This window comes from Dendrobates tinctorius, unplaced genomic scaffold (genome assembly GCF_039654945.1).
Source record: "Dendrobates tinctorius isolate UK_male_01 unplaced genomic scaffold, ASM3965494v1 ptg000057l, whole genome shotgun sequence".
In the NCBI taxonomy this organism is placed as follows: domain Eukaryota; kingdom Metazoa; phylum Chordata; class Amphibia; order Anura; family Dendrobatidae; genus Dendrobates; species Dendrobates tinctorius.
The window spans coordinates 27640094-27666664 of NW_027361725.1; the positions used below are offsets into that span (position 1 = coordinate 27640094).

Consider the following 26571-nt stretch of genomic DNA (forward strand, 5'->3'; position numbering starts at 1 on the left):
GAGTCTTTATTTTATGTGGATTATGATTTATTATTTTAGTACGATTAGTACTGCCTTGTATGTATATTTCTTATATAATAAGTGCATATATCGTTTGTTTACTCTGCAGATAAGTTCTTGAAAAAGGCGCTATAGCCGAAACGTTGAATTTTTTTCTGTGGAATATTGGTTGGTCTTTATGATATTTTGGAATCAATAAACTTTGATCTTTACTCATTTGAATTTTGTGTGCCAAGGTTTTTGTATTACATTCAGTGTTGGATTTTACCTCTGAGCACCTAATATAACAGTGAGCACCCCGTTTATCTTTATATATTGCTGTATAATTCCTGTCTGCTGCACAACTGGAATCTATGGACTTTTTCTCACTCTCGCAGGGATCCTATATATAACTTTAATTTTTTTTTACTCTGAAGGTAATTTCCTGGTGAGCAGTGACTTGGGGAAGCCAAGCTTGAGCCGTATTTTAAAGCAGTGATTATTGCATTACACAGCACAGAAGGAGGATTCCAGGGTTATTGATGGGAGGGAAATCGAGGTGTCTCCAACAAAGATGATTTGTCACCAGTTCAAAATTAGCGCCCATTTCCCTTTGCTTTTATTCCTGCTGCTCCCCTGAGTTTTCCAGGGATTTTTTTTAAATGTGTTATAACAGCCCAGAGATATGGTCTTTATATTCAGTGCTTTTTTTTTTTTTTTTTTTAACCAGGAGGCATGGCTCATTGAGTAATAATAATGCCTAAAGACATACCTTGGAGAATACTGACCCCAGAGAGTCCACCCTTGTAGAGACCATAAAAATTAGTACTAGTTAAAATGGACACATTTTGTCTAACCATATACAGTGTGCATAATAAGTATTTGATATACACTGCTGATTTGGTGAAGTTTACCCACCTACAAAGAATGGGGAGGTCTGTAATTTGTATTGTAGGTACACTTAACCTTTGAGAGACAAAATCTAAAAATAAAAACCAGAAAATCACATTGTATGATTTCTAAATAATTAAATTGCATTTTATTGCATGAAATAAGTATTTGATCACCTACCAACCAGCAAGAATTCTGGCTCTCACAGATCTGTTAGGTTTTTCTTTAAGAAGGCCTCCTGTTCTGCACCCTGTATTAATTGCACCTGTCCACACACTCAATCACACATCTCCACCATGGCCAAGACTAAAGAGCTGTCTGAGGACACCAGGGACAACATTGTAGACATGTACAAAGCTGGGATGGTCTAAAGGACAATAGGCAAGCAGCTTGGTGAGAAGGCAACAACTGTTGGAGCAATTATTAGAAAATAGAAGAAACATAAGATTTTGCCTTGTGGGTAAGGATGATTCTGAGAAAGGTCAGGAATCTGCCAAGAAGTACACGTGAGGACCTTGTCAATGACCTGAAGAGAGCTGGGACCACAGTCTCAAACTTTACCATTAATTACACACTATACCATCTGTGAGGGTCGATGGAGGTGTCCCTCCACTCCTGAAATCTGCCTCCACCCTTGGGATTCTACAGGATCATTGTCTTCCTTTAATTCGAGAAACAAGCCTTTTGAAGCTCTGTATCTAGCAATTATCACAGGGGTGTGAACTCTCGTGCAGCTGCAAGCCAACTGGCTTCCTTTGTTTGATTCAGGCTGATATCGTGGCACAACTGATCCCAGGCTAACCAGTGCAAGGCTGAGATATGGAATCTGGGAAATGCCCTATAACAGAATGCAATATCTCTGAGCCTACCCGAGCACATTATCGGAATCTGCATTCCTTCCCTCATGAGCCCATAACATCCAGCCACTCCTAGCACTCTGCATTATTGAGTTACAAAGCATAGCTACCTGGAATTAAATACTGTGATGAAGGAGTTAACTGCTCTTACCCCCCAGGGCCTGTAAGCATATTGAAGAAAGCAGGATTTAGTGCTCCAATGCTGCATAGCAAGGCGTTTTAGTATGATAATGAGATAAGGCCCAAAACAGAACTTCAAAGCTTAGGTAAGGAGCCACGCCAGCATGGGGCAGGAAGATGCCTGAGGGCTTCAATTAGAAGGTACCTGCCAGCTAGACACAGAAATACACATCCATTGTCTCTCCCAGCCTCTCCGGCTCCATCCTAGGATCATGGATTATGAGCACATCTTTCGAGTTATGGACTCATGAAAAATATCCGAGTGGCCCTGAGGAAATCGCGCATCTGGCAGTGTGACTCCTAAGTCGGTGAGGGTTCTGGCACCTGAGATACATATATTGGCCCTCCACAGCAACCCAATGGGGCCATGTTTGCTCCTCACACGACAGGCAAAACAAACCACATTCACTGGTACCTCTCATGTCCTGATTCGATCATGCTGTTGAAAGTTACCCCCTTTCTTAGATATTGGGAATAAGTTCTGCAGAGAGCTAAAGGGTGGAGATTATTAGCCCACCTTCTGACACAGGGGGAGGAACCTAGCGTGTTTAAGAACTAGCAGCCCATGGCAGAGACAGACACTCACACAGAAGAACCAGACGATGGTGATCTAAGAAGGAACTGGGGACAGACCTGCCAAGGGGAGCAGCGGCCCGTGCTTTGGGGGTCTGTCCGACAACTAAGATTCTTATACCTGTGGACTGCAGAGCTCCCGGCACCCACATGCACCCTACAATATGGTAAATTGACCTCCAGCTTAATATCTCTAAGTCTTGTACCCTTATTGTTATATTTTACTCTGACTGAAAATCCACTGTAATTCCATTGTATAGCTTTCTGTATATTTCTGTAATTATCTAGTGCGCCCTTAAGGCAATTAAACTATAAAATTAATCTTGGGCTGATGCTTTTACTGTGATCATGAATCTTACAATACCCAGCGGGTAACAGGACATCCTCCCCGGCGGCCATTTGCTCTAGGTGCAGTTCCCTTACTGACCTGAGAGACCAAGGGGGCGCCGGAGAGCTGTGCCTGTGTAGTTACGTCACATTGGTGATGTGGGAGGAACGGGTCCTGTGTTTTGTCCTCCACAAATACAGTAGCCATATTTGGTCTCCCTGCACAGATAAAATCTAGCAGAAGCCAGTGGCGCTGGTGCCAGCTTATTTAGAGCTTCGGGCGGAAAGATATGGACATTTGTAGGAAGATGAACCGGGCTGTGGATACCCCTCTCATGTCAGGGCAGGAACTATTGGGACTGTCACCGTTGTTACCTGGGGGAACACTTTCTGACCTGGACAGACCTGTGCGCCTGACTGCAGGGGGCAGGTCGGCATAAGAGGGATGGAGCGTGCAAAAACAGGGTCTTTGGCGGAAAGACAGAATGCGCATGAGTAGAAGGTTGACTCACTCTCTGCAGTACTATGACATCAGACCAGACCGCACGGCCTACGTTTATCCGACGTACAGACGTACAGTGAGCATCTTGAGGCTGTTGGCCCGCTCACCTCTGACACAGAGGATACATCCCGTACCGTTCCGCTGACTCCAGGCAGAGCCCGCTGCAGGCCTCACCAGGTAAAACACTCCAAGCTGTCCAGTACTTCCCCGGTACTCGCCACTGTGCTGGTGCCTCCCACAGCGGAGCCGCAGATGCCTCCGCTGAAGGAGACCTCGTTCCGGGACTTCACTGCTACGCCTAGGAAAGCCAGGATACATTGCAGCTGTCAGGAGACAGTGCCTCATGTTCCTCCAGGATCAGGCCAGAGACCTCGCGCGTCATCTGCGGCGCCACCGCGGGATCTCCAAGCCTTCATCTTCCGGGAACATCAGATTGATAAGTTTATCCTTTTGTTGAACATTTATTCTCTTCCTAAGCCTCAATCCCCATTTCACCCTGATCCTCACCCTGCGAGGAGTATACCCTGTAATAAACCCCTGTTAACGCTTGATCTGCCTCCTGCTTGTCACTGCATCCCGTATTCCTGCATTAACCTACACATTCACTGTTCTGGCCTGGAAAACCATACTCTCAGATACGGGAGGAGGGAGACTGGCCAGCCTAGGGGTGGGTGCAGAGTGTGGGTGGGAGCAGCCTAGGAGATAAGTCACAGCTCCTCATTTTGAGCTCAGTTCTACTGGCAGGAGGTTCGCTACTTGACAGTGCCAGGGAAACCACGTTTAAGATTGGACCTGTAATCCATCAGCATCTCCTTGTGGTCACATGCTACATAACATGGTAATTGTAACCTATCTGTACCCTACCCTTGTACTGCACCCCTGACGTGTATATTTGTTGTTGTATATATACCTGTTTTTTTTCTAGTGCGCCTTTTCGGCGATTAAATATAAAATTAGTCTTGGACTGGTCTTTTATCTCTATTCATGAATCCCCACATCCACACTCTCAGTTGGTAAATTATACGCTACTCTGGGTTGGTTTCTAACCCGACATAAGAATGTTGTCGGACAGGGCTTATATATAACGAGGAACTGGTGGCAGCATACCATACTGTTAGTGGGGAACTCTGATGGTGATGGCTAGGAGGTTTATATATACTAGATGGAGGCCCTATCTATCGCATCGGGATGGCGGTAATGTCATGATGGGGCAGGCTTTGCAGTGTTGAGAATCCCCCCCCCATGTGCTCACCCACCTATCCACTCTCTTTCCCCATGTGCTGACTTCTCCCATCTGTGCTCTGTTCTTTGACCTGTCTACCCCATGTGATATCCCTCGTCTGCTGTCTCTCTCCTTCCTGTGCTGTGTTCTCATTTCATGTGCTGTCCAGTTTGAGCTGTCTCACCCCTGTGCGCTTTCTCTCTCCCACCTGCTATCTTCTCCTCTTATGTAATCTCTTCTTTGACCTGTGTACCCATGTGTTTAAAAATTGTCTGTGTCTGACCGTGTACAGAACATACCACAGCTCCTGGGCAGGGGAGGAAGCAAAAGACAATACTGACATTACAGCAGGAGATCATAGAGGATACATTTTGTGAGGTATAATGTTGTTTAAAAACAGTCAGTGAAATATTTTACCTCACAAAATGAATCCTCTGTGATCCCCTGCTGTAATGTCAGTGTTGTCTTTTGCTTCCTCCCCTGCCCAGGAAATGTGGTATGCTCCGTACTCGGTCAGATACAGACAGTTTTTAAAATGAACTTTTGTTCGTAGGAAAACCCCCTTTAATGTGACCAGCTTCCTCTACCTGTAGACACGTCGCGCATCTGCCACTGGAATCAGCAGAATGATTCATTGCGCCTGTGCGGAATTTGCGCAGATGCAGTAAATCAAACCGCCGCCATCTTTGTGCAGGTATATAGTGGCGGTCACATTAAAACTGCCCATGCGCTCCTCCTGTACAAAGATAGCGGTGGTCAGTGAATTATTCGGCTGATCCTGGCGGCGGCGTGTTTGTGACGGTGTTCCACTGGTGGTACCGCACAAGAGGCTGTGTGTGGTGTGTATGGCATATACACTGTGTGGTGCATACGGCGTATACAGTGTGTGTGGTGCGTGCGGCGCATACAGTGTGTGTGTGGTGCGATGGTGTTCCGCTGGTGGTACTGTGCAAGAGGCTGGTACCACCAGCAGTTTCCATATTGAGACACCCATCACTTGTGTGTCCCAATATGACAGTCGGGAACTTCCGCCGCTTGGAATTCTGGGATCCGGACACATCTGGACTGAACAGGATGTGAAGACATTACAAGGTAAGTATATATAATATGTCCCCAGCCTGGACTGGCGATGTATATCACCCCTCACTGGGAGCACCTCAATAACTCGTACCTATAAGGGAAGCCTCTCCGGCAACTATTTGCCCTCGGTGAAGTTTCCTGACTGACAATAGACAAGTGGTGGTGTGTGAGAGCCGATCCTTGCTAGGTCCTTCTTTCTCCTCCCCAGAGGTGAGGTAAGTCGACACATCCCTTCCCCTGTGCGATCCGTCACACCATCATAGATTCAAATCATGCAGGGCACTCACGGCCCCATGCTCACACCAACACATGTGCAGGCCCGTTTAAACTTTGCCAATGACCATCATGAGTCAGAGAAGGCATGGGAGAAGGTCTTGTGGTCAGATTAGACCAAAATAGAGTTTTTTGGTATCCACTCTACTTGCCAGATTTCGATGAAGTATCAATTCATCCCGAAGGACACAGTCCCAATCGTGAAACAAGTTGTGGGTGCTTTTCTGCAAAGGGGATAGGGGGTCTGTTTCGGGGTCATGTATTGCAAGATTTTGTCCAACCAACTCCTTCCCTCACTAAGATCATTGAAGATGGGTCGTGACTGGGTCTTCCAGCATGTCAATAACCCGAACAAACACAAAGGCCAAGTAAATAGTGGCTCTGTAAGAAGCATTTCAAGGTCCTGAATTTCCTTAGGCAGTATCCAGACCTGAACCCAATAGAAAATCTTTGGAGGGAGCTGAAACTCAATGTTGCCTAGCAACAGCCCCGAAACGTGAAAGATCTGGAGAAGATCTGAAAGGAGGAGTGGACTAAAATCCTTGCTGCAGTGTGTGCAAACTTGGTCAAGAACAACAGGAAACGTCTGACCTCTGTAATTGCAAACAAAGGTTTCTGTACCAAATATTAAGTTCTGTTTTTCTTTTGTATTAAATACTTATTTCATGCAACAAAATGCAAATTAATTATGTAAAAATAGTACAATGTGATTTTCTGAATTTTTTGTTTAAGATTCTGTCTCACAGTTGAAGTGTACCTACGATAAAAATTACAGACCTCTCTATTATTATTTTCCCCACTGTATACCATTTGATATGCTTTACCGCTTTATGTAAATTACGCTGGCCCGGTCCGATGGGCATCCTCGCTGGGGTGTCTGGCCCTCTTCTTTGCTCCTAATCGCATCCTCCTGCTTTAATGTGGATGTGTCATCCATATTGTCAACCGAGATATCGCGCCTGCGCAGTAGCCTCACAGGACCACTCGGGCGCACGCTGCTCTACATTACTGTGAGCAGAGCATAAAACAGCACTATAAAACTGGAATGTTATTTATTCCCTACTGTGAATATGGTAAAGAAAAGAAAAACACTAAAAATTTAGCTTTTTCATCATACTAGCAGAAAAAAATTAAATAAAAAGCAGTCAAAAAGTCACGTGTAAAAAAATGAAAAATTTAAAATGACAGTCCCGCAAAGAAACAAGACCCAATATAACTTATTGTGAAAAAGTTACAGCTTTCAGAATATTAATATAAAATATTCATTTTTGTAAAATATTGTTGTTCGTCTGTAAAAATGGCAAAAGCATAAAAAAAAAAAAAAAATCTGCTATCGCTTTAACCGTACCGACCCCAATGATCAAATTTGTCTCATCACTTTTACCGCACGGTGAATCGCGCAAAAATAAAAACAATAACTGAATTGCTGGTTTGTATTCATTCTGCATCTGAAAATTTTGATTTAAAAAGTGATCACAAAACACTGTGCGCCAAATGGTACCAAAAAAATCTCCTCATAGTGCAAAAAAAATGAGCCTTCATACAGTTCTGTTGACAAAAAAATAAGTTAAATCTCTCAAAATATGTCAATGAAACGCATCTTCAAAAAAATTAAAAATGCTTCTTTTTTTGTGTGTGACAGCAGTAAAACATAAACTGATTTACATCTGTTATCGCTGTAATCGCAGAATAAAATCATCTAATCACTTATACCGCATGAGGAATAAATTAAAGCAATTCTTCACCTGCTGTTGATTTGTTCATTCTGCCTCCCAAAGATCTCAGTAAGGCTCTGCTCACATTTATCCTTCACTCTCTCCGCTGAACGCTTACATTGGGGTTTCCGTGTAAATCACCAAAAATGTGATTCAAGCAAAAATGTGATTTTTGACAAAAGTCATAAAGCCAGGTGTTAGTTTGAGTCTTATTGTCAAAGACTTGAACATCATTACCAGATTGATCTTTTTGTATTTGTCATACAGTGTCCAGATCCAGAGAAATGTTTTCCCACAGGTGTGTCCAGGTCATTACTAATAATATGCCTGTGGATTCATCTTCGTTTGTTTTTCATTAAGTTTCCCCAATGTAGGTTCCTCCAGGGGGCACCTTGTACATTGTATCATGTATATCACATTGTAGGAAATACAGTTGTGCTCAAAAGTTTAAAAGAATATGAATAACACTAAAACTTTCTCCACTCATGGTTAGTAGTTGGGTGAATCCATTTATTGTCAAACTACTATGTTTTCTCTTTTTAAATCATAATGACAGCCCAAAACATCCAAATGACCCTGATCAAAAGTTTACATTCCCCATTTCTTAATACCGTGTATTGCCCCCTCTAACATCAATGACATCTTGAAGTCTTTAGTGGTAGTTGTGGATGAGGTTCTTTATTTTGTCAGATGGAAAGGTTGCCCACTCTTCTTGGCAAAAAGCCTCCAGTTCTCCAGTTCCTGTAAATTCCTGAGCAGTCTAGCTTGAGCTTCACGCTTGAGATCTCTCCAGAGTGCCTCAATGATATTGAGGTCAGGAGACTGATATGGCCACTCCAGAACCTTCACTTTTTGTTCTGCTGTAGTCCATGACAGGTCACCTTGTGTTTTTCGGACTGTTTTCATGTTGGAACGTCCAAGTATGTCCCAAGTGCAGCTTCCGGGCTGATGATTGCAAATTTGCCTCTAGTATTTGCTGATAACATGCTGCATTCATCTGTTCTTAAACTTTGACCAAGTTTCCTGTGCCTTTGTAGCTCACACATCCACAAAAAATCAGTGATCCACCTCCGTGCTTTACAGTAGGAATGGTGTTCCTTTCATCACAAGCCTTATTGTCCTCTCTTCAAATGTAACATTTATGGTTGTGGCCAAAAAGTTCAATTTTGGTTTCATCACTCCAAATTACCTTGTTCTAGAAGTTTTGAGGCTTGTCTCTGTGCTGTTTTGTGTATTGTATGCAAGATACTTTGTGGCATTTGCGTAGTAATGGCTTTCTTATGGCAACTTGACCATGCAGCCCATTTTTCTTCAAGTGCCTCCTTTTTGTACATCTTGAAACAGCCACACCTCTAGTTTTCAGAGAGTCGAGTATTTCAGCTGATGTTGTTTGTGGGGTTTTTTTTTGCATCCCGAACAATTTTCTTGTCTGTTGTGGACAAAATTTTTGTTGGTCTACTTGACCGTGGGTTTGTTTATACAGAGCCCCTGCTTTTCCATTTGCTAATCACAGTTTGAATGCTGCTGACTGGCATTATCAATTCCTTAGATATCTTTTTGTATCCCTTTCCTGTTTTATAAAGTTCAACTACCTTTTCCCGTAGATCCATTGACAGTTCTTTTGCTTTCCCCCTGACTCACAATCCAGAAACGTCAGTGGCTACATGAAAGATGTAAGAGCCTGTCTGGATCCCAGAAACTCACTCAGCTTTTATGCACAAACATTGATTACAAGCAAACAAGTCACAGGTGAGGGTGTTACTTTTAGTAGCCATTCAAACCCATTTGTGTCAACTTCTGTGCATGTTATCAAGCCAAAAATCGCCAAGGTATGTAAACTTTTGATCAGGGTCATTTGGATGTTTTGGGTTGTCATTATAATTTAAAAAGAGAAAACATGTTAGTTTGACAATAAATGGCTTCACCCAACCACTAACCATGAGTGGAGAAAAAGGTTTGGTGTTATCATTCATATTCTATGAAAAAAGGCCAAGAAAGCAAAACTTCTGCTGGGGTATGTACACTTTTGAGCACAACTGTATTTGAGAAGAAATCCATGATCTTATAGTCCTCAAATAAAGGAGGATAACAGAGGATGCCTCTTTTAGTCACATACATCCCCTATGTGAGCATCCTAAGGAAAATTGATGCTGATGTTAATAGTTGATAAAATTAAGGTTTATTTATTTTAAACCTTTCATTGCACTGATACACTATACAACTCATGTTGTACGGTGCGTTATCTAACTTTTTCATGTACAGTCAGTGTGACCACAGCATGTAAAGAGTTAAACAGCAAGGATTGCAAATATCTGCGCTCCTGGTTGTCGCAGTGGGAGTTGTGCAGCCACCTCCTGCTCTATCTCTGAAAAGTACATGGTGCGATAAAGAACACTTTTCCATAATGTAAATGTGTTCATCAAAGTGTTAATGAATGGAAGAATTCAGTGTTCGTAATATAATTTCTTCTGAATTTTAAAAATGGAAAAAACCCTTTGTCCTTGGTAAAATCTGAGGACGAGTATGTATATTTTTTTTCTGTGTTTTTGTTTATTTTTTTTGCCTGTTGAATGGATCTGATAAACTTTCTTAATTATTCTTTCAAATGTTACAGGAGTTTTCCGTGAGACAGATGAAGAAAAGGTTTTTGGGGATTTTGTGCTTAAAAGAAATGATTCTCCTTACAGAACACAACATTTTACCTACGAGACAAATGATTTTAATAGACTAGTAGAGTTGAATCGTTACAATGTTTTGAACAATGAGCAAATGATTAAAAGCGGCCTCAAGGCGGCACTGGAACGAAGGAAAAATAAACGGACCTATCGTGGACCAAACAAGAAAAGAAAAAAGTGAAAATTTGTTTAATGAAAGAACAAACTGGACTCCGAAACTACAATATGTGCCGTAAATGCCATTTTCGTTTGTAAAGGGGATTAATTAATATTCACTGAAAAATAAAAATGTACATTTTACAACATTTTTTTTTTTTTAGAGAGGGAGTTGATTGTTTGATTGCTCAAGACTTTTAAAGGAGCGCTCCGGAGCCTATCTACACAAATCGCAAACCGCTGAAGCAGCAAACTTGAAAGTCAAAATATGTGACAGTCTCCAAACTTTTGGGAACTACTGTAGCATGAGCACTAACTTGCAGCAAACAAATGAGAAAATGCTGCAGCTTGCTATGGTTACTTCATTTACGCACTATTTTTTTGTTTTAAATTTATTCATTTATTCACTGTTTTATATTAGATTTCTAAACATTTACAAAAAACAGCTGCAGTTTAGGAAAGGTGAACTACAGGCTGCTGCAAAGTGAGGAAAATGTACACTTTTTCATGATCACATATTGCAAAGTTTTTAATTATATCACATGTACTCCTAGTTTACTAAAAAAAATTTAGAAAAATACAAGCTTTCCTTTTTATTATACATTGCTAATATAACGCCATCATATTCTGCAGTACTTGACAGAAATCATCGCTGTCCCCATTGGGGACACACACACCCCTATATCCCTGTATAGCTCTGTGTATTATATATGATTTACATCCATTACATAATATATATAATGTAATTATATATAATGTAATGAGATTGTCACGTAAACACTCACATGCGATATGCAGCCTTGTGGTCATGTAATGACTGACATCTCTACTACTTCTCTCGTTCTAATTTTCGTATTCGAGGGATCACACGGCGACCGCTCAAATCAGCAAGTAGAGTGAAATCCTAACAGAGCGCATGTTGCATAGCTTTAGGACTGTGCGTGTCAATGTGCACTTGCAGAATTACAAACATAGGGGACACCTTTCTAGGAGAGCAAAGCAGCGAGAAGCCGGAGGGAACTGGACTCTTGAGCTAGTTTTGATAGTCTGCCGTATGGATATGAAATGTATGTTTTATCTGAAACGTCTCAATGTCATACAATACATACTGGTATACAGGATCGGAATGGACTCTAGGGGCCCACCCTACAGTTATATGTAAATACCTGTTGGCCAGTATGCCTATAATGGTGGAACATCAACTGTAAAACAAAGGAGGCTCCTGCATATCTGCTGTGCACCACCATAACTGGAATGTACAATTACAGCAGTTTGCATTAAAGGGTTCTTTGGTGAAAACACATAACCAATCCACAGGTTAGGTAGGTGATAACTTATTGATTGGTGGAATCCAACTATTGGAAACCACACCGAGCACAAGAATGGGGAACTTTTATTCCTGGCAGGATACTTTTTATCCCCATTTTAAAATGAAGCAGCATGTGGGAGGCCTGACCCAAGGTCCATTTAACTTCTTTGCGGGCTTCCACAAAAAGCCAAGTGTAGCCTCTTCGGGAATGAATGGATGGGTGATCGAGTCGTATATGCCGCCCCATACTATGGGGATAAGAGTTCACATTCTGCAGATTGGTGCAGGTCCCAGCAGTCTGACCCCTACCAATCAATAGCTTATCACTTATACTTTAGCCATGTTCACACATTCAGTATTTGTAAGCCAAGACCAGGAGTGGAACAATCAGAGGAAAAGTACAATAGAAACATAACCATCTGCATATTTATCACCCACTCCTGGTTTTGGCTTACAAATACTGTGGCAAAATATTGACCATATGCTGAATGTGTGAGCATGGACTTGGCATTAATGATTACTTGTTTTCACCGTAGAACCTCTGTAGGTGCATCAGTGGCGGACACTGACAGCTTGGGGCCCCTGTGCAAGAGATGTTTGGGCCCCCTCCTTTTATGGCAACAAAGCTACAAATATGATGAGATGGCTTTCATGCTATTTTTGATCAAAAATCTTATTACTAAGAACCCTGTGATATTTAAATGCACTTTTGCGGTTTACTTAGTTATAGCAGGGTTTATTTTTATATTGCTTCTTGTAGGTGTATATATATCTTCCTTCTCACCCTCACTGGGGGTTGTCTTTGTTGTCCTTTCTCATTCTCAGGTCCCCTACCAGAGGCCTGGGAGTTTGAGGGTTCTGCGCAGGATCTTAGTTGTTCCCAGTATTGTGCATTTCTGGACAGAGAGCTCAGATGTTGCTCCTGGGATCTGTTGTAACCATTCTTCCAACTTGGGGGTCACTGCTCCAAGTGTTCCTATCACCACTAGAATCACTGTTGTCTTCACCTTCCACATCTTCTCCAGTTCTCCTTTGAGGCCCTTGTATTTCTCCAGCTTCTCATATTCCTTTTTTCTGATATTGCTATCACTTGACACTGCCACATCTAATATCATTGCTGTCTTCTACTCGTTGTCTACTATCACAATGTCTGGTTGGTTAGCCAACACCTGCTTATCCGTCTGGATCTTGATGTCCCACAAGATTTTAGCCCTTTCATTCTCCACCACTTTTCTGGGGTCTCCCACCTGGACTTAGGAGACTTAGGCCATATGCTGTGTAGATGTTCCTTTATACAGTTCCCGCTACTTGTGGTGTTCAGTATACGCTGTTCCTGCTTGCATTTTGCATCCTGACACTATGTGCTGGATGGTTTCTGAGGTTTCTTTGCATAGTTTGCACCTTGGGTCTTTTCTTGTATGGTAGAGTCCTGCTTCTATGGATCTGGTACTTAGTGCTTGCTCTTGTGCTGCTGTGATTAGTGCCCCTGTGCTGTCACGGAGTCCAGCTTTCTCCAACCATTGGTAGGATTTCTCCATGTCAGCCACCTCCATTATCTGTCGATGGTACATCCCATGCAGCGGATTGTCTTGCCATGGCGCTTCATGTTCCTGTTCTTACTTCCATATCTGTTGTTGCTGCCTTAGGCTTTCTCTCAGAATCTCATCTTTTGGCACCATTCTTCTGATGTATTCCTGGATGCTCCTTATTTCATCCGTGATGGTGACTTGGATGCTTGTCAAGCCTTGACCACCCTCCTTTCTGTTTCTATACAATCTTTGGGTGATAGACTTAGGGTGGATACCTTCATGCATTGTGAGGAGCTTTCGTGTCTTCACATCTGCAGCTTCCATCTAATCTTTTGGCCAGCACACTATGCCAGCAGGGTATCTGATAACTGGCAGGGCATATGTATTGATGGCGCAGATTTTATTCTTCCCATTGAGCTGGCTCTTCAGAACCTCTCTTATCCTTTGATGATATTTGGATGTTGCTGCTTTCCTTGCCTTCTCATCATGGTTACCGTATCCCTGTGGGATGCCGAGATACTTGTAGCATGTCTGTACATCTGCTACGTGCCCTGCTGATAATTCCAATCCATCGGTCTTGACTACCTTGCCTCTCTTTATTACCAACCGGCTACACTTCTCCAGTCCGAAGGACATCCCGATGTCTTCGCTGTAGATCCTTGTCAGGTGGATCAATGAATCGATGTCTCGTTCGTTTTTCGCATACAGCTTGATGTCATCCATGTAGAGGAGGTGGCTGATAGTGCTTCCACTCTTGAACTTGTATCCATAGCCAGACTGTAATTCTCTAACTGAAGGGGTTCAAGCTTATGCAGAACAGCAATGGGGACAGTGCATCACCTTGGTATATGCCGCATTTGATGGTCACTTGTTCTAGTTGTCTTGAGTTGACATCCAATGTTGTTCTCCATAGCCCCATTGAGTTTCTGAGGAAGGGTATATGCCACACACACATACATGTATGGCTGTTGGAGCATGGAAAAGCATCTTTTCTAATGGAGAAGCTGATGGGCTGGTAGTCTGGTCACCGGCTCCTCCATCAGCTCCTTGTCATTTTATATCAAACAAGCTGGGGGACTATGTAATAAAAGAGGGTGCTGTGAATAACAAAAATAAGAATACACTATGTAAGAGACAGCACTGTACATAACAGCAGAGGAAGCTATATTATACGGTACGGCATCATACATAACTAGAGAGGATGGTACGTAATAAGGGACGGTGTTATACATAACAAAAGAGGAAACTATGTAACTAAGGTTGGTGTTATACATAATAAGTGAGTACACTATATACTAAGGGACTATGTTATATATAAAGTGACTACACTATATACTGAAGGATGGTGCTATACATAATAAGCGAGTACACTCTATATTAAGGGACTGTGCTATACATAAGTGAGTAAACTATATACTTCGGGGCTGTGCTATGTATAATACATGAGTACACTATATACTTCGGGGCTGTGGTATGTATAATACGTGAGTACACTATACTTCAGGGTTGTTAGACATAATAATCGATAATAATGTTTTCCTCCACCTCCTGTTCCTAAATCCATTATAAATTCCCATTCCTCCCATCCCAATCCCTCACACCCCTCATTGTCCTCCGTGTCCCATAATTATCCTCTCCCCCACCCCCATCATTGCCCTCTTCACCACCTCTATCATTGCCTTCTCTCCCACCACTCCATTATTGCCCATTCCACCCCCCCATCATTGCCTATCCACCACCTCCATCATTTCCTCCTCACCATCATTGCCTTTTCCATCATTGTCCTTTCCACTACCACCATCATTGCCTTTTCCCCCACCACCCCATCATTGCCCAAACCACCATAACCATCTGTCTTTTTCACCATCATCCCCATCATTGCCTTTTCCCCACACCATCATTGCTTTCTCCCCCATCACTGTCCATTCCACCACCTCCATTATTGCTTTCTCCCCCACCACCCTCATAATTGCCCTTCCCACACCTGAATCATTGCCTTCTCAGTCACCACCTCCATTATTGTCCTTTCCACTGCCACCATCATTGCCTTTTCCCCCACCACCCCCATCATTACCCATTCCATGACTGCCATCATTTCCTCCTCCCCCACCATCCCCATCATTGCCCTTTCCACCATCATTGCCTTTTCCCCCACCACCCCATCATTGCCCATTCCACCGCCCCCATCATTTCCTCCCCACCACCCCCATTATTGACCTTTCAACCATCAACATCATTGTTCTCCCACCACCCTCATCATTGACCGCTCCACCTGCACAGACACACACAGCACCATTCACCTCTCTGCAAGTTCCCCCACAGCGCTACACATGCACACCACACCACCACCATTAATCTGTACACACACACACAGCACCTCTCACCTCTTTGCACGCTCTCCTGCAGCCACAGCATAACAGTCACCGGCAGCTTCCTCTCACTGGCACAGTTGCAGCATTGAATGATGATGCTGCTGCTGACAGGAACCAGGACGGATCGCTGCAGCTCTGCTCCGCTGCCATTTTCTCTTGCAGGCCAGATTGCGCTCATTATTAGCCTGCCTGTAGGGGCCCCCCTCCACCTCTGGGCCCCGTGCAGCCACACCGGTTGCACATGTTGTATGTCCGCCCCTGAGATGCATATTTTCTACTGCATAATAGTCACAGGATGGGGGGGAGGTATGACACGTCCAAGTATTTAATCTCTATTGGAAATCAAGAATCTTTCTTTTATCGATATCAGAGAAAACAAGTGACCTCCATATACAAGACAATCCAGTATACCAAGACCACAAAAAAGGAACAAATACCGCCACACAGTGACCGAATAATACCAAATACAGGGGATAAATACCACCACACCGTAACCAGACCACATATCACCACATAGTGACTGAATAATACCACTGGTGACATTAAACACAGAAGCGCTGTATATCGTTTCATTGTACATGTTATACAATGATCACCAGTGACATGCACAGGAGCTCTGTATATAGTTTCAGTGGACAGATAATACAGTGATCACTGGTGATATTATACGCAGGAATTCTGGTATAGTTTACAGGTAAGACAGTGATCACCAGTGACATTATACACAGGAGCTCTGTATCTAGTGTCAGGGTACAGGTAGTACTGGAATCAGTGACATTATACACAGGAGCTCTGTAGTGTCAGTGTACAAGTAATACAGTGATCACCGGTGACATAATGACGGAAAAACCCCTAATGGTCACAGAAATAACTTAAATCTGACAAAAGTAATAAATAAAAAATCTATGAAAGTGAAAGTCAGACATTGCTTTTCAACCATGTTTCCATAGAATTTTTAAAAAAATAAAATTCATGAAATAGGCCTGGACAGAAATGATGGTACACCTGAAAATAATGTGACAAAAAGGACATGTTAAATCAAGGTGTGCCCGCTAATTAGCATCACAGTTGTCTACAATTTTGGAATCAGTGAGTGGGCCTGTATAGAGGGCTACAGATACTCACTGTGCTGTTTTGTTGACATGGTGTGTATCACACTCAACATGGACCAGAGGAAGCTAAGGAAAGAGTTGTCTCAGGAGATTAGAAAGAAAATTATAGACAAACATGTTAAAGGTAAAAGTTATAAGACCATCTCCAAGCAGCTTGATGTTCCTGTGACTACAGTTGCACATATAATTCAGAAATTCAAGGTCCATGGGACTGTAACCAACCTCCCTGGATGTGGCCGCAGGAGGAAAATTGATGACAAATCAAGGAGACGGATAATACAAATGGTAACAAAAGAGCCCGGAAAAACTTCTAAACAGATTCAAGGTGAACTTCAAGCTGAAGGAACATCAGTGTCAGATCGCACCATCTGTCGTTGTATAAGCCAAAGTGGACTTCATGGGAAACGACCAAGGAGGATAGCATTGTTAAAAAAAAAAAATCATAAAAGCCAGACTGGAATTTGCCTAACTACTTGTTGACAAGCCACAAAGCTTCTGGGAGAATGTCCTATGGACAGATGAGACAAAAATGGAACTTTTTGGCAAGGCACCTCCGCTCTGTGTTCACAGATGGAAAAGTGAAGCATATCAAGAAAAGAACACTGTCCCTACTGTGAAACATGGAGGAGGCTCTGTTATGTTCTGGAGCTGCTTTGCTGCATCTGGCACAGGGTGTCTAGAATCTGTGCAGGGTACAATGAAATCTCAAGACTATCAAGAGATTCTAGACAGAAATGTGCTGCCCAGTGTCAGAAAGCTTGGTCTCAGGCGCAAGTCATGGGTCTTGCAACAGGATAAAGACCCAAAACACACAGCTAAAAACACCCAAGAATGGCTAAGAGGAAAACATTGGACTATTCTGAAGTGTCCTTCTATGAGCCCTGACCTAAATCCTATTGAGCATCTTTGGAAAGAGCTGAAACATGCCATCTGGAAAAAGCTACCTTCAAACACGAGACAACTGGAGCAGTTTGCTCTTGAGGAGTGGGCCAAAATACCTGTCAAGAGGTGCAGAAGTCTCATTGACTGTTACAGGAATCGTTTGATTGCAGTGATTGCCTCAAAAGGTTGTGCAACAAAATCTTAAGCTAAGGCTACCATCATTTCTGTCCAGGCCTATTTCATGAGTTTTATTTATTTATTTTTTTTAATTCATTTGAGGCATGGTAGAAAATCAATGTCTGACTTTCATTTGTTCATTTTCATAGATTTTTGATTTATTATTACTTTTGTCAGATTCAAATTATTTTTGTCACCATTGTGGGTTTTTCAGTCATTACATGAGGGGTACCAACAATTTTGACCACGTGTGTAGTATACAGTGTATGTCAGTGTACAGGTAACACACTGACTCACCAGTGATGTCTGTAGTTGGTCATTCGTCTTAGTTTTTGTGGCTTTCTGCCACTGCTGAGGGGACTTATGAGATCCTGCAGCAACTGAGATGTGTATTACAAGGTTCTGTTGCAGCTGAGGTGTATTATGAGGCTCTAAAGTGTGTATTGTTAGCGTGGGTGGTCAGGAGCCGGAATCTCCAGGAGTAGACTCCCTGGGCGGTGGCACCGAGGGGCCCCGGGCGAGCTGCCATGTGGAACTGACCCCTATACAGGGACTGTTAGGAGTAGGCCCAGGCCCAGGTTCGAGTACCACGGTAGCCGGTACCGAGAGGGGCGGCTCAGGATGGACTGGAGTAGGACAGTGGGACTGAAGTGTAGATGACAGAACAGGGCTGGAACACATGAGACAGGAATGGAGTAAGACTATAGACTGGAACGTGGAGGAACTGACGTGTAGATGACAGGACAGAGTTGGAACACAGGAGACAGAAATAAAGGAGGACGGAAGGACTGGAGCAGGATGGAACTGGAACACCGGAGGCAGGACTGGAGTAGGACGGCAGGACTGGAACAGGATGGAACAGGAACACCAGAGGCAGGACTGGAGTAGGACGGCAGGACTGGAACAGGATGGAACAGGAACACCGGAGGCTGGACTGGAGTAGGATGGCAGGACTGGAGCAGGACGGATCAGGAACACCGGAGGCAGGAGACGGAGGAAACAGGAACACTGGAGCAGGACTGAGAATAACTTAGCGAACACGGAAGACAGGCTGAAAGGCTGCTGCAGGAAACACTGAGGATGGCACCGAGAGACTGTAGAGAGCACGGGAGGAAGCAGGGTCCAGTGTGCAAGGTAACACAACGATCAGGTGCCTCCCTCAGGGGGAAGCGGCCTGATATAGCCCTGTCTGGTCTGCCATTGGTCTGAAGGTGCTTCCGGATCAGGGCACAGCCGGAGAACAAGAAGCAGCAGGGAGGCGCGGCCTATGGCGCATGCGCATTGCATGCAGGGATGCCGTCGTCCGCGAGCCAGTCAGAGGTGACCGCTGTGGCCGTCGGGTGGAAAGAGGCTGCGGCGTGGGAGTGGAGGCCGGGTGAGTATGATGGAGCGGTGTAACAATTATGTTCAGGTCCGGACTGGGACAAAAAAGCAGCCCTGCCACACAAACCCCACCAGCCCACAAGCTATAACACTCCTCACCCCGATCAGTGAATGTTACTTTACTTTGTCGTGCCCCTCACTCTCCTAAAAGGAGTTATTTGAAGAACCACATATGAATGGTGCCACAGTGTGTATGATCAACCACAGCTGCACTTACATGGTGCTCTACAGAGCTCCGATTTTCAGTATCATGGAGGTCCCATCAGTCAGATCTCCAGCAATTGGAAAGTTATCTCCTATCCAGAGGAGAGAAGATTACTTGGGATAATCCATTTAAGCAGCTTTTCCAATATTTTATTTTTATTTGGCAAATAGTAATATTGAAAACTCTAAACCAATATTGACCCCCCCCAGTCCAATATTGCCTGTTCGACATCATTACAGGAAAAGTGGTACTGTGCAGTGCATACAGGGCCGGCTCCAGGTTTTTGTGGGCCCCGGGTGAAAGTCTCAGTGTCCCCTTTAACATATACCACAATTCATAATGTACAGATACAGCATATAGTATAGAGATGGGCCAATGTATATAGTGTGGATTCCACACTATATACTAAATACACAGCAATACTATATAAACATCTGTACATTTTTGATATAGGTTTATACACTCACTGGCCACTTTATTAGGTACACCTGTCCAACTGTGTGTTAAGACTTAATTTCTAATCAGCCAATCACATGGCGGCAACTCAGTGCATTTAGGCATGTAGACATGGTCAAGACAATCTCCTGCAGTTCAAACCGAGCATCAGTATGGGGAAGAAAGGTGATTTGAGCGCCTTTGAACGTGGCATGATTGTTGGTGCCAGAAGGGCTGGTCTGAGAATTTCAGAAACTGCTGATCTACTGGGATTTTCACGCACAACCATCTCTAGGGTTTACAGAGAATGGTCCGAAAAAGAAAAAAAATCCAGTGAGCGGCAGTTCTGTGGCCGGAAATGCCATGTTGATGCCAGAGGTCAGAGGAGAATGGGCAGACTGGTTCGAGCTGATAGAAAGGCAACAGTGACTCAAATTGCCACCCGTTACAACCAAGGTAGGCAGAAGAGCATCTCTGAACGCACAGTGCGTCGAACTTTGAGGCAGATGGGCTACAGCAGCAGAAGACCACACTGGGTACCACTCCTCTCAGCTAAGAACAGGAAACTGAGGCTACAATTTGCACAAGCTCATCGAAATTGGACAGTAGAAGATTGGAAAAACGTTGCCTGGTCTGATGAGTCTCGATTTCTGCTGCGACATTCGGATGGTAGGGTCAGAATTTGGCGTAAACAACATGAAAGCATGGATCCATCCTGCCTTGTATCAACGGTTCAGGCTGGTGGTGGTGGTGTCATGGTGTGGGGAATTTTTTCTGGGCACTCTTTGGGCCCCTTGGTACCAATTGAGCATCGTTGCAACGCCACAGCCTACCTGAGTATTGTTGCTGACCATGTCCATCCCTTTATGACCACAATGTACCCAACATCTGATGGCTACTTTCAGCAGGATAATGCGCCATGTCATAAAGCTCGAATCATCTCAGATTGGTTTCTTGAACATGACAATGAGTTTACTGTACTCAAATGGCCTCCTCAGTCACCAGATCTCAATCCAATAGAGCATCTTTTGGATGTGGTGGAACGGGAGATTCGCATCAGGGATGTGCAGCCGACAAATCTGCGCCAACTGTGTGATGCCATCATGTCAATATGGTCCAAAATCTCTGAGGAATGCTTCCAGCACCTTGTTGAATCTCTGCCACGAAGAATTGAGGCAGTTCTGAAGGCAAAAGGGGGTCCAACCCCTTACTAGCATGGTGTACCTAATAAAGTGGCCAGTGAGTGTATATATATATATATATATATGCACAACTCTACATTACACACTATATTAAGACAGCATTATACTATATTATGTTTCATACACCATATAGGTGAGTGCTGTATATACATTATATAGGTGATACTGTGACTGAGGTGTATAGTCGCAGTATCACCTATGTAACATATGCACAGCAGTATCACCCATATATTGTATTTATAAGGCCGGTTTCACACTATCGCTGTATATACATTATATAGTTGATAATGTGATTATACACACTTAGCAGCCAATATCACCTATATATTGTATACACAGCAGTCTACACTCACTGGCCACTTTATTAGGTACACCATGCTAGTAACGGGTTGGACCCCCTTTTGCCTTCAGAACTGCCTCAATTCTTCGTGGCAGAGATTCAACAAGGTGCTGGAAGCATTCCTCAGAGATTTTGGACCATATTGACATGATGGCATCACACAGTTGGCGCAGATTTGTCGGCTGCACATCCCTGATACGAATCTCCCGTTCCACCACATCCCAAAGATGCTCTATTGGATTGAGATCTGGTGACTGAGGAGGCCATTTGAGTACAGTGAACTCATTGTCATGTTCAAGAAACCAATCTGAGATGATTCGAGCTTTATGACATGGCGCATTATCCTGCTGAAAGTAGCCATCAGATGCCTGTTCTTAGCTGAGAGGAGTGGTACCCAGTGTGGTCTTCTGCTGCTGTAGCCCATCTGCCTCAAATTTCGACGCACTGTGCGTTCAGAGATGCTCTTCTGCCTACCTTGGTTGTAACGGGTGGCAATTTGAGTCACTGTTGCCTTTCTATCAGCTCGAACCAGTATGCCCATTCTCCTCTGACCTCTGGCATCAACAAGGCATTTCCGGCCACAGAACTGCCGCTCACTGGATTTTTTTTCTTTTTCGGACCATTCTCTGTAAACCCTAGAGATGGTTGTGCGTGAAAATCCCAGTAGATCAGCAGTTTCTGAAATACTCAGACCAGCCCTTCTGGCACCAACAATCATGCCACGTTCAAAGGCACTCAAATCACCTTTCTTCCCCATACTGATGCTCGGTTTGAACTGCAGGAGATTGTCTTGACCATGTCTACATGCCTAAATGCACTGAGTTGCCGCCATGTGATTGGCTGATTAGAAATTAAGTCTTAACACACAGTTGGACAGGTGTACCTAATAAAGTGGCCAGTGAGTGTATATACAGTGTACAGGTGATAGTGCAAGTGCTGTACATACACAAAGTTTCCATATTGGGACTCACCCAGGTATGAAGATGGGGGAAGATGAACAGCTGAGGTGCGTCCATCGTCGGGCGTGCAGAGGAGCGGGTCTCTGGCTCGGATGGTGAGTAGAGCAGGAAACAAATAAAGGGGGATATACAGCACTGGGGGGACTGGCATCACCGGGGAGGCACATAGATCACGGTGTGGGGCTCATAGATCACCGGGGTGACACAGAGATCATCATGTGGTGGCACAATGATCACAGAGTGGGAGGTACAGAGATCACAGGGGGAGCACAAAGATCACAGGGGGCACATTGCTGGGGGCTACAGATCACTGAGGGGTGGCATGAAGATCACAGGAGTCCACAGAGATCACATGGGAGCACAAATATCAAGGGGGTACATAACAGGGGCACAGGAATCACAGGGAGGCAGAAAGCTGGGAGCCACAGAGATCATAGGGGTGCATATAGCTGGAGGGCACAGATCAAAGGGGGCATATAGTTGGGGGGCACAAATCACAGGGGTGCATATATCTGGGGGGCACAGATCACAGGGGTGCATATAGCTGGAGGGCACAGATCACAGAGGTGCATATATCTGGGGGGCACAGATCACAGGGGGCATATAGCTGGAAGGCACAGATCACATGGGGACATATAGTTGGAGGGCACAGATCACAGGGGGCATATAGTTGGGGGCACAGATCACAGGGGTGCATATAGCTAGGGGGCACAGATCACATGGGGACATATAGATGAGGGGCACAGATCACATGGGGGCATGTAGTTGAGGGGCACAGATCACAGGCAGGCATATAGTTGGGGGCAGAGATCACAGCGGTGCATATAGCTAGGGGGCACAGATCACAGGGGGCATATAGCTGGGGGGCACAGAGATTATATTGGGGCACAAAGCTGGGGGGTGCATATATCTGGGGGGCACAGATCACAGGGGGCATATAGTTGGAGGGCACAGATCACAGGGGTACATATAGCTGGGAGCACAGATCACAGGGGTGCATATAGCTGGTGGGCACAGATCACAGGGGGCATATAGTTGGGGGGCACAGAGATTATATTGGGGCACAAAGCTGGGGGGGTACATAGCTGAGGGGCACAGATCACCAGGCACAGAAATTACCTGCAGACACTGAGCTCCTTTTCTGGGACAGGAGAGCATTGGGCGCTAACCTCGCCCACCTCACCGCTAACCCCACCCACACCCCAATGACATCATCATTCATATGCAGGAAGCGTTCTGTAATGATGGCTGCATGCACTTGAGGGTTAAACGGCCGGGGGCTGCCGCTGGAGAAATGGGGAGGTTCCCCACCCGTTTTAAAGGGCCGGCGTTGGCCCACTTAGCCACCAGCCCACCGGGCATCTGCCCGGCTGGGCAGATTAGCAATACAGGTCTCATTATGTTTTTCTGCAGCAGCTTAGGTGTGTGTTATGATTATGAGTGGCCACAGTTTATTTTATGTAGTTAGCGTCTCACAAGTCTATGGAATGTGTGTATTGTTTTCGGTGCTGCGCATTCTGTGGAAATAAATGTCACATTGTTTTGTCACAAGAACCTACCTGAGAGCTTTGATAAAGATCTGTTTCAGATCGAAACGCGTCGCTTGTACCCCTGTATGCACTCTGTTTATGGAGTTTTACCGCACAAGAAAGAATTTTTGATAAGCACGAATAAAGTTTCAAGATTTTAAAGGAGCTGGATCACTCTTTTCATTCTACTAATGTGAAACTTTACAGTGTTGTGTGTATGTGTGCATGTGTGTATACACTACTGTTCAAAAGTTTAGGGTCACTTAGAAATGTCCTTATTTTTGAAAGAAAAGTACAGTTTTTTTCCAATGAAGCTAACATTAAATGATTCAGAAACACACTCTATGCATTGTTAATGTGGTAAATGACTATTCTAGCTGCAAACGTCGGGTTTGTAATGCAATATGTTCATAGGTGTATAGAGGCCCATTTCCAACAACCATCACTCCAGTGTTCTTATGGTACTTTGTGTTTGCTAACTGTGTAAGAAGACTAATGGATGGTTAGAATACCCTTGAAAACCCTTGTGCAAGTATGTTAGCACAGCTGAAAACAGTTTGGCTGATTAGAGAAGCTATAAACGTGACCTTCCTTTGAGCTAGTCGACAATCTGGAGCATTACATTTGTTGGTTCCATTAAACTCTCAAAATGGCCAGAAAAAAAGAAACTTTCATGTGAAACTCGACAGTCTATTCTTGTTCTTAGAAATGAAGGCTATTCCATGAGAAATTGCCAAGAAACTGAAGATTTCCTACAACAGTGTGTACTACTCCCTTCAGAGGAGAGCACAAACAGACTCTAACCAGAGTAGAAAGAGAAGTGGGAGGCCCCGCTGCACAACTGAGCAACAAGACAAGTACATTAGAGTCTGTAGTTTGAGAAATTGACGCCTCACAGGTCCTCAACTGGCAGCTTCATTAAATAATACACGCAAAACGCCAGTATCAACGTCTACAGTCAAGAGGCGACTTCGGGATGCTGGCCTTCAGAGCAGAGTGGGAAAGAAAAAGCCCTATCCGAGACTGGCTAATGAAAGGAAAAGATTAATGTGGTCAAAAGAACACAGACATTGGACAGAGGAAAATTGGTAAAAAGTGTTATGGACAGACGAATCCAAGTTTGAGGTGTTTGGATCACACAGAAGAACATTTGTGAGACGCAGACCTGAAAAAATGCTAGAAGAGTGCCTGATGCCATCTGTCAGGCATGGTGGAGGTAATGTGATGGTCTGGGGTTGCTTTGGTGCTGGTAAAGTGGGAGATTTGTACAAAGTAAAAGGGATTTTGAATAAGGAAGGCTTTCACTCCATTTTGCAATGCCATGCCATACCCTGTGGACAGCGCTTGATTGGAGCCAATTTCATCCTACAACAAGACAATGACCAAAAGAACACCTCCAAATTATGGAAGAACTATGTAGGGAAGAAGCAGGCAGCTGGTATTCTATCTGTAATGGAGTGGCCAGCGCAGTCAACAGATCTCAACCCCATTGAGCTGTTGTGGGAGCAGCTTGTCCGTATGGTACGCAAAAAGTGCCCATCAAGCCAAACCAACTTGTGGGAGGGGCTTCTGGAAGCATATGGTGAAATTTCTACAGATTAACTCAGCAAATTAACTGCTAGAATGCCAAAGGTCTGCATTGCTGCAAAGTGAGCATTCTTTGAGGAAAGCAAAGTTTAAAGGAGAAAATTATTATTTAAAATAAAAATCTTTTTTTCGAACCTTGTCAATGACTGGACTAGATTTTAAATTCATTTGGCAACTCATTTGATTAATAAAAGTATGAGTTTTCATGGAAAACACAAAATTGTCTGGGTGACTCCAAACTTTTGAATGGTGGTGTGTATATATGTATGTATATATACAGGGGTTGGACAAAATAATGGAAACACCTGGAAACATCAACAAAAGTTAGTATAATATGGTGTAGGTCCACCTTTTGCAGCGATTACAGCCTCAATTCTCCAAGGTATGGATTCATACAAGGTGTGAATTGTTTCCAAAGGAATTGTAGCCCATTTTTCAGTTAAAACACCCTCCAGTTCTTTGAGCGATGATGGCAACGGAAATTGACATCTAACTTGAATCTCTAAATCGGCCATAAATGCTCAATAATGTTGAGGTCTGGGGATTGTGGGGGCCAGATGAGATGCTCAACTTCATTACAATGTTCCTCGTGCCATGCTTTAACGATTCTAGCTGTATGAATTGGTGCATTTTCATCCTGAAAGATGGCGCTCCCCTCCGGGAACAGTGCTTGAACCATAGGATGCACTTGGTCGCCCAAAATGCCTAAATAATCGCGGCTGTTAATTCTTCTATGAAGGGATATCATTGGCCCGGCGAATCTCCACGTAATAGCACCCCAGATCATCACAGAACCTCCACCATGTTTTACGGTTGGGAGAAGGCAGTCTGGATGGAATGCTTCTTTCGGCTGTCTCCAAACGTACACTCGGCCGGAGGTCGGAAATAGGGTAAACGATTTGTCTGAGAATATCATCTGTTTCCACTGCTCGAGGGACCAATTCTGGAGGTTTCTACACCACTCTAAACGCTTGGAAACATTTGTCATTGAGCGCAATGGTTTTCGAATTGCAGCTCTTCTGTGGAATCCAGATTTGTGCAGCTCCTGATGAACAGTTTTCGTGGAAACTGGGTTCTGTAGGTCTTCATTGAGCTCAGCAGTGATTTTCAGAGCCGTGGT

The 26571-nt window shown here is 44.0% G+C and overlaps 1 protein-coding gene across 3 annotated transcripts in view; it reads left to right on the forward strand.

The window, feature by feature from the left end:
• PLA2G4F (phospholipase A2 group IVF) overlaps positions 1-10579 on the forward strand; it is a 224317-nt gene extending 213738 nt beyond the window's left edge. For all 3 annotated transcript variants that reach the window (XM_073577857.1, XM_073577855.1, XM_073577856.1), the window contains one exon: positions 10214-10579. In XM_073577857.1, the coding sequence (XP_073433958.1) occupies positions 10214-10455 (242 nt within the window). In that variant the 3' untranslated portion in view covers positions 10456-10579. The remainder of the gene's footprint in view (positions 1-10213) is intronic.
• The last annotated feature ends 15992 nt before the right edge of the window (positions 10580-26571 follow it).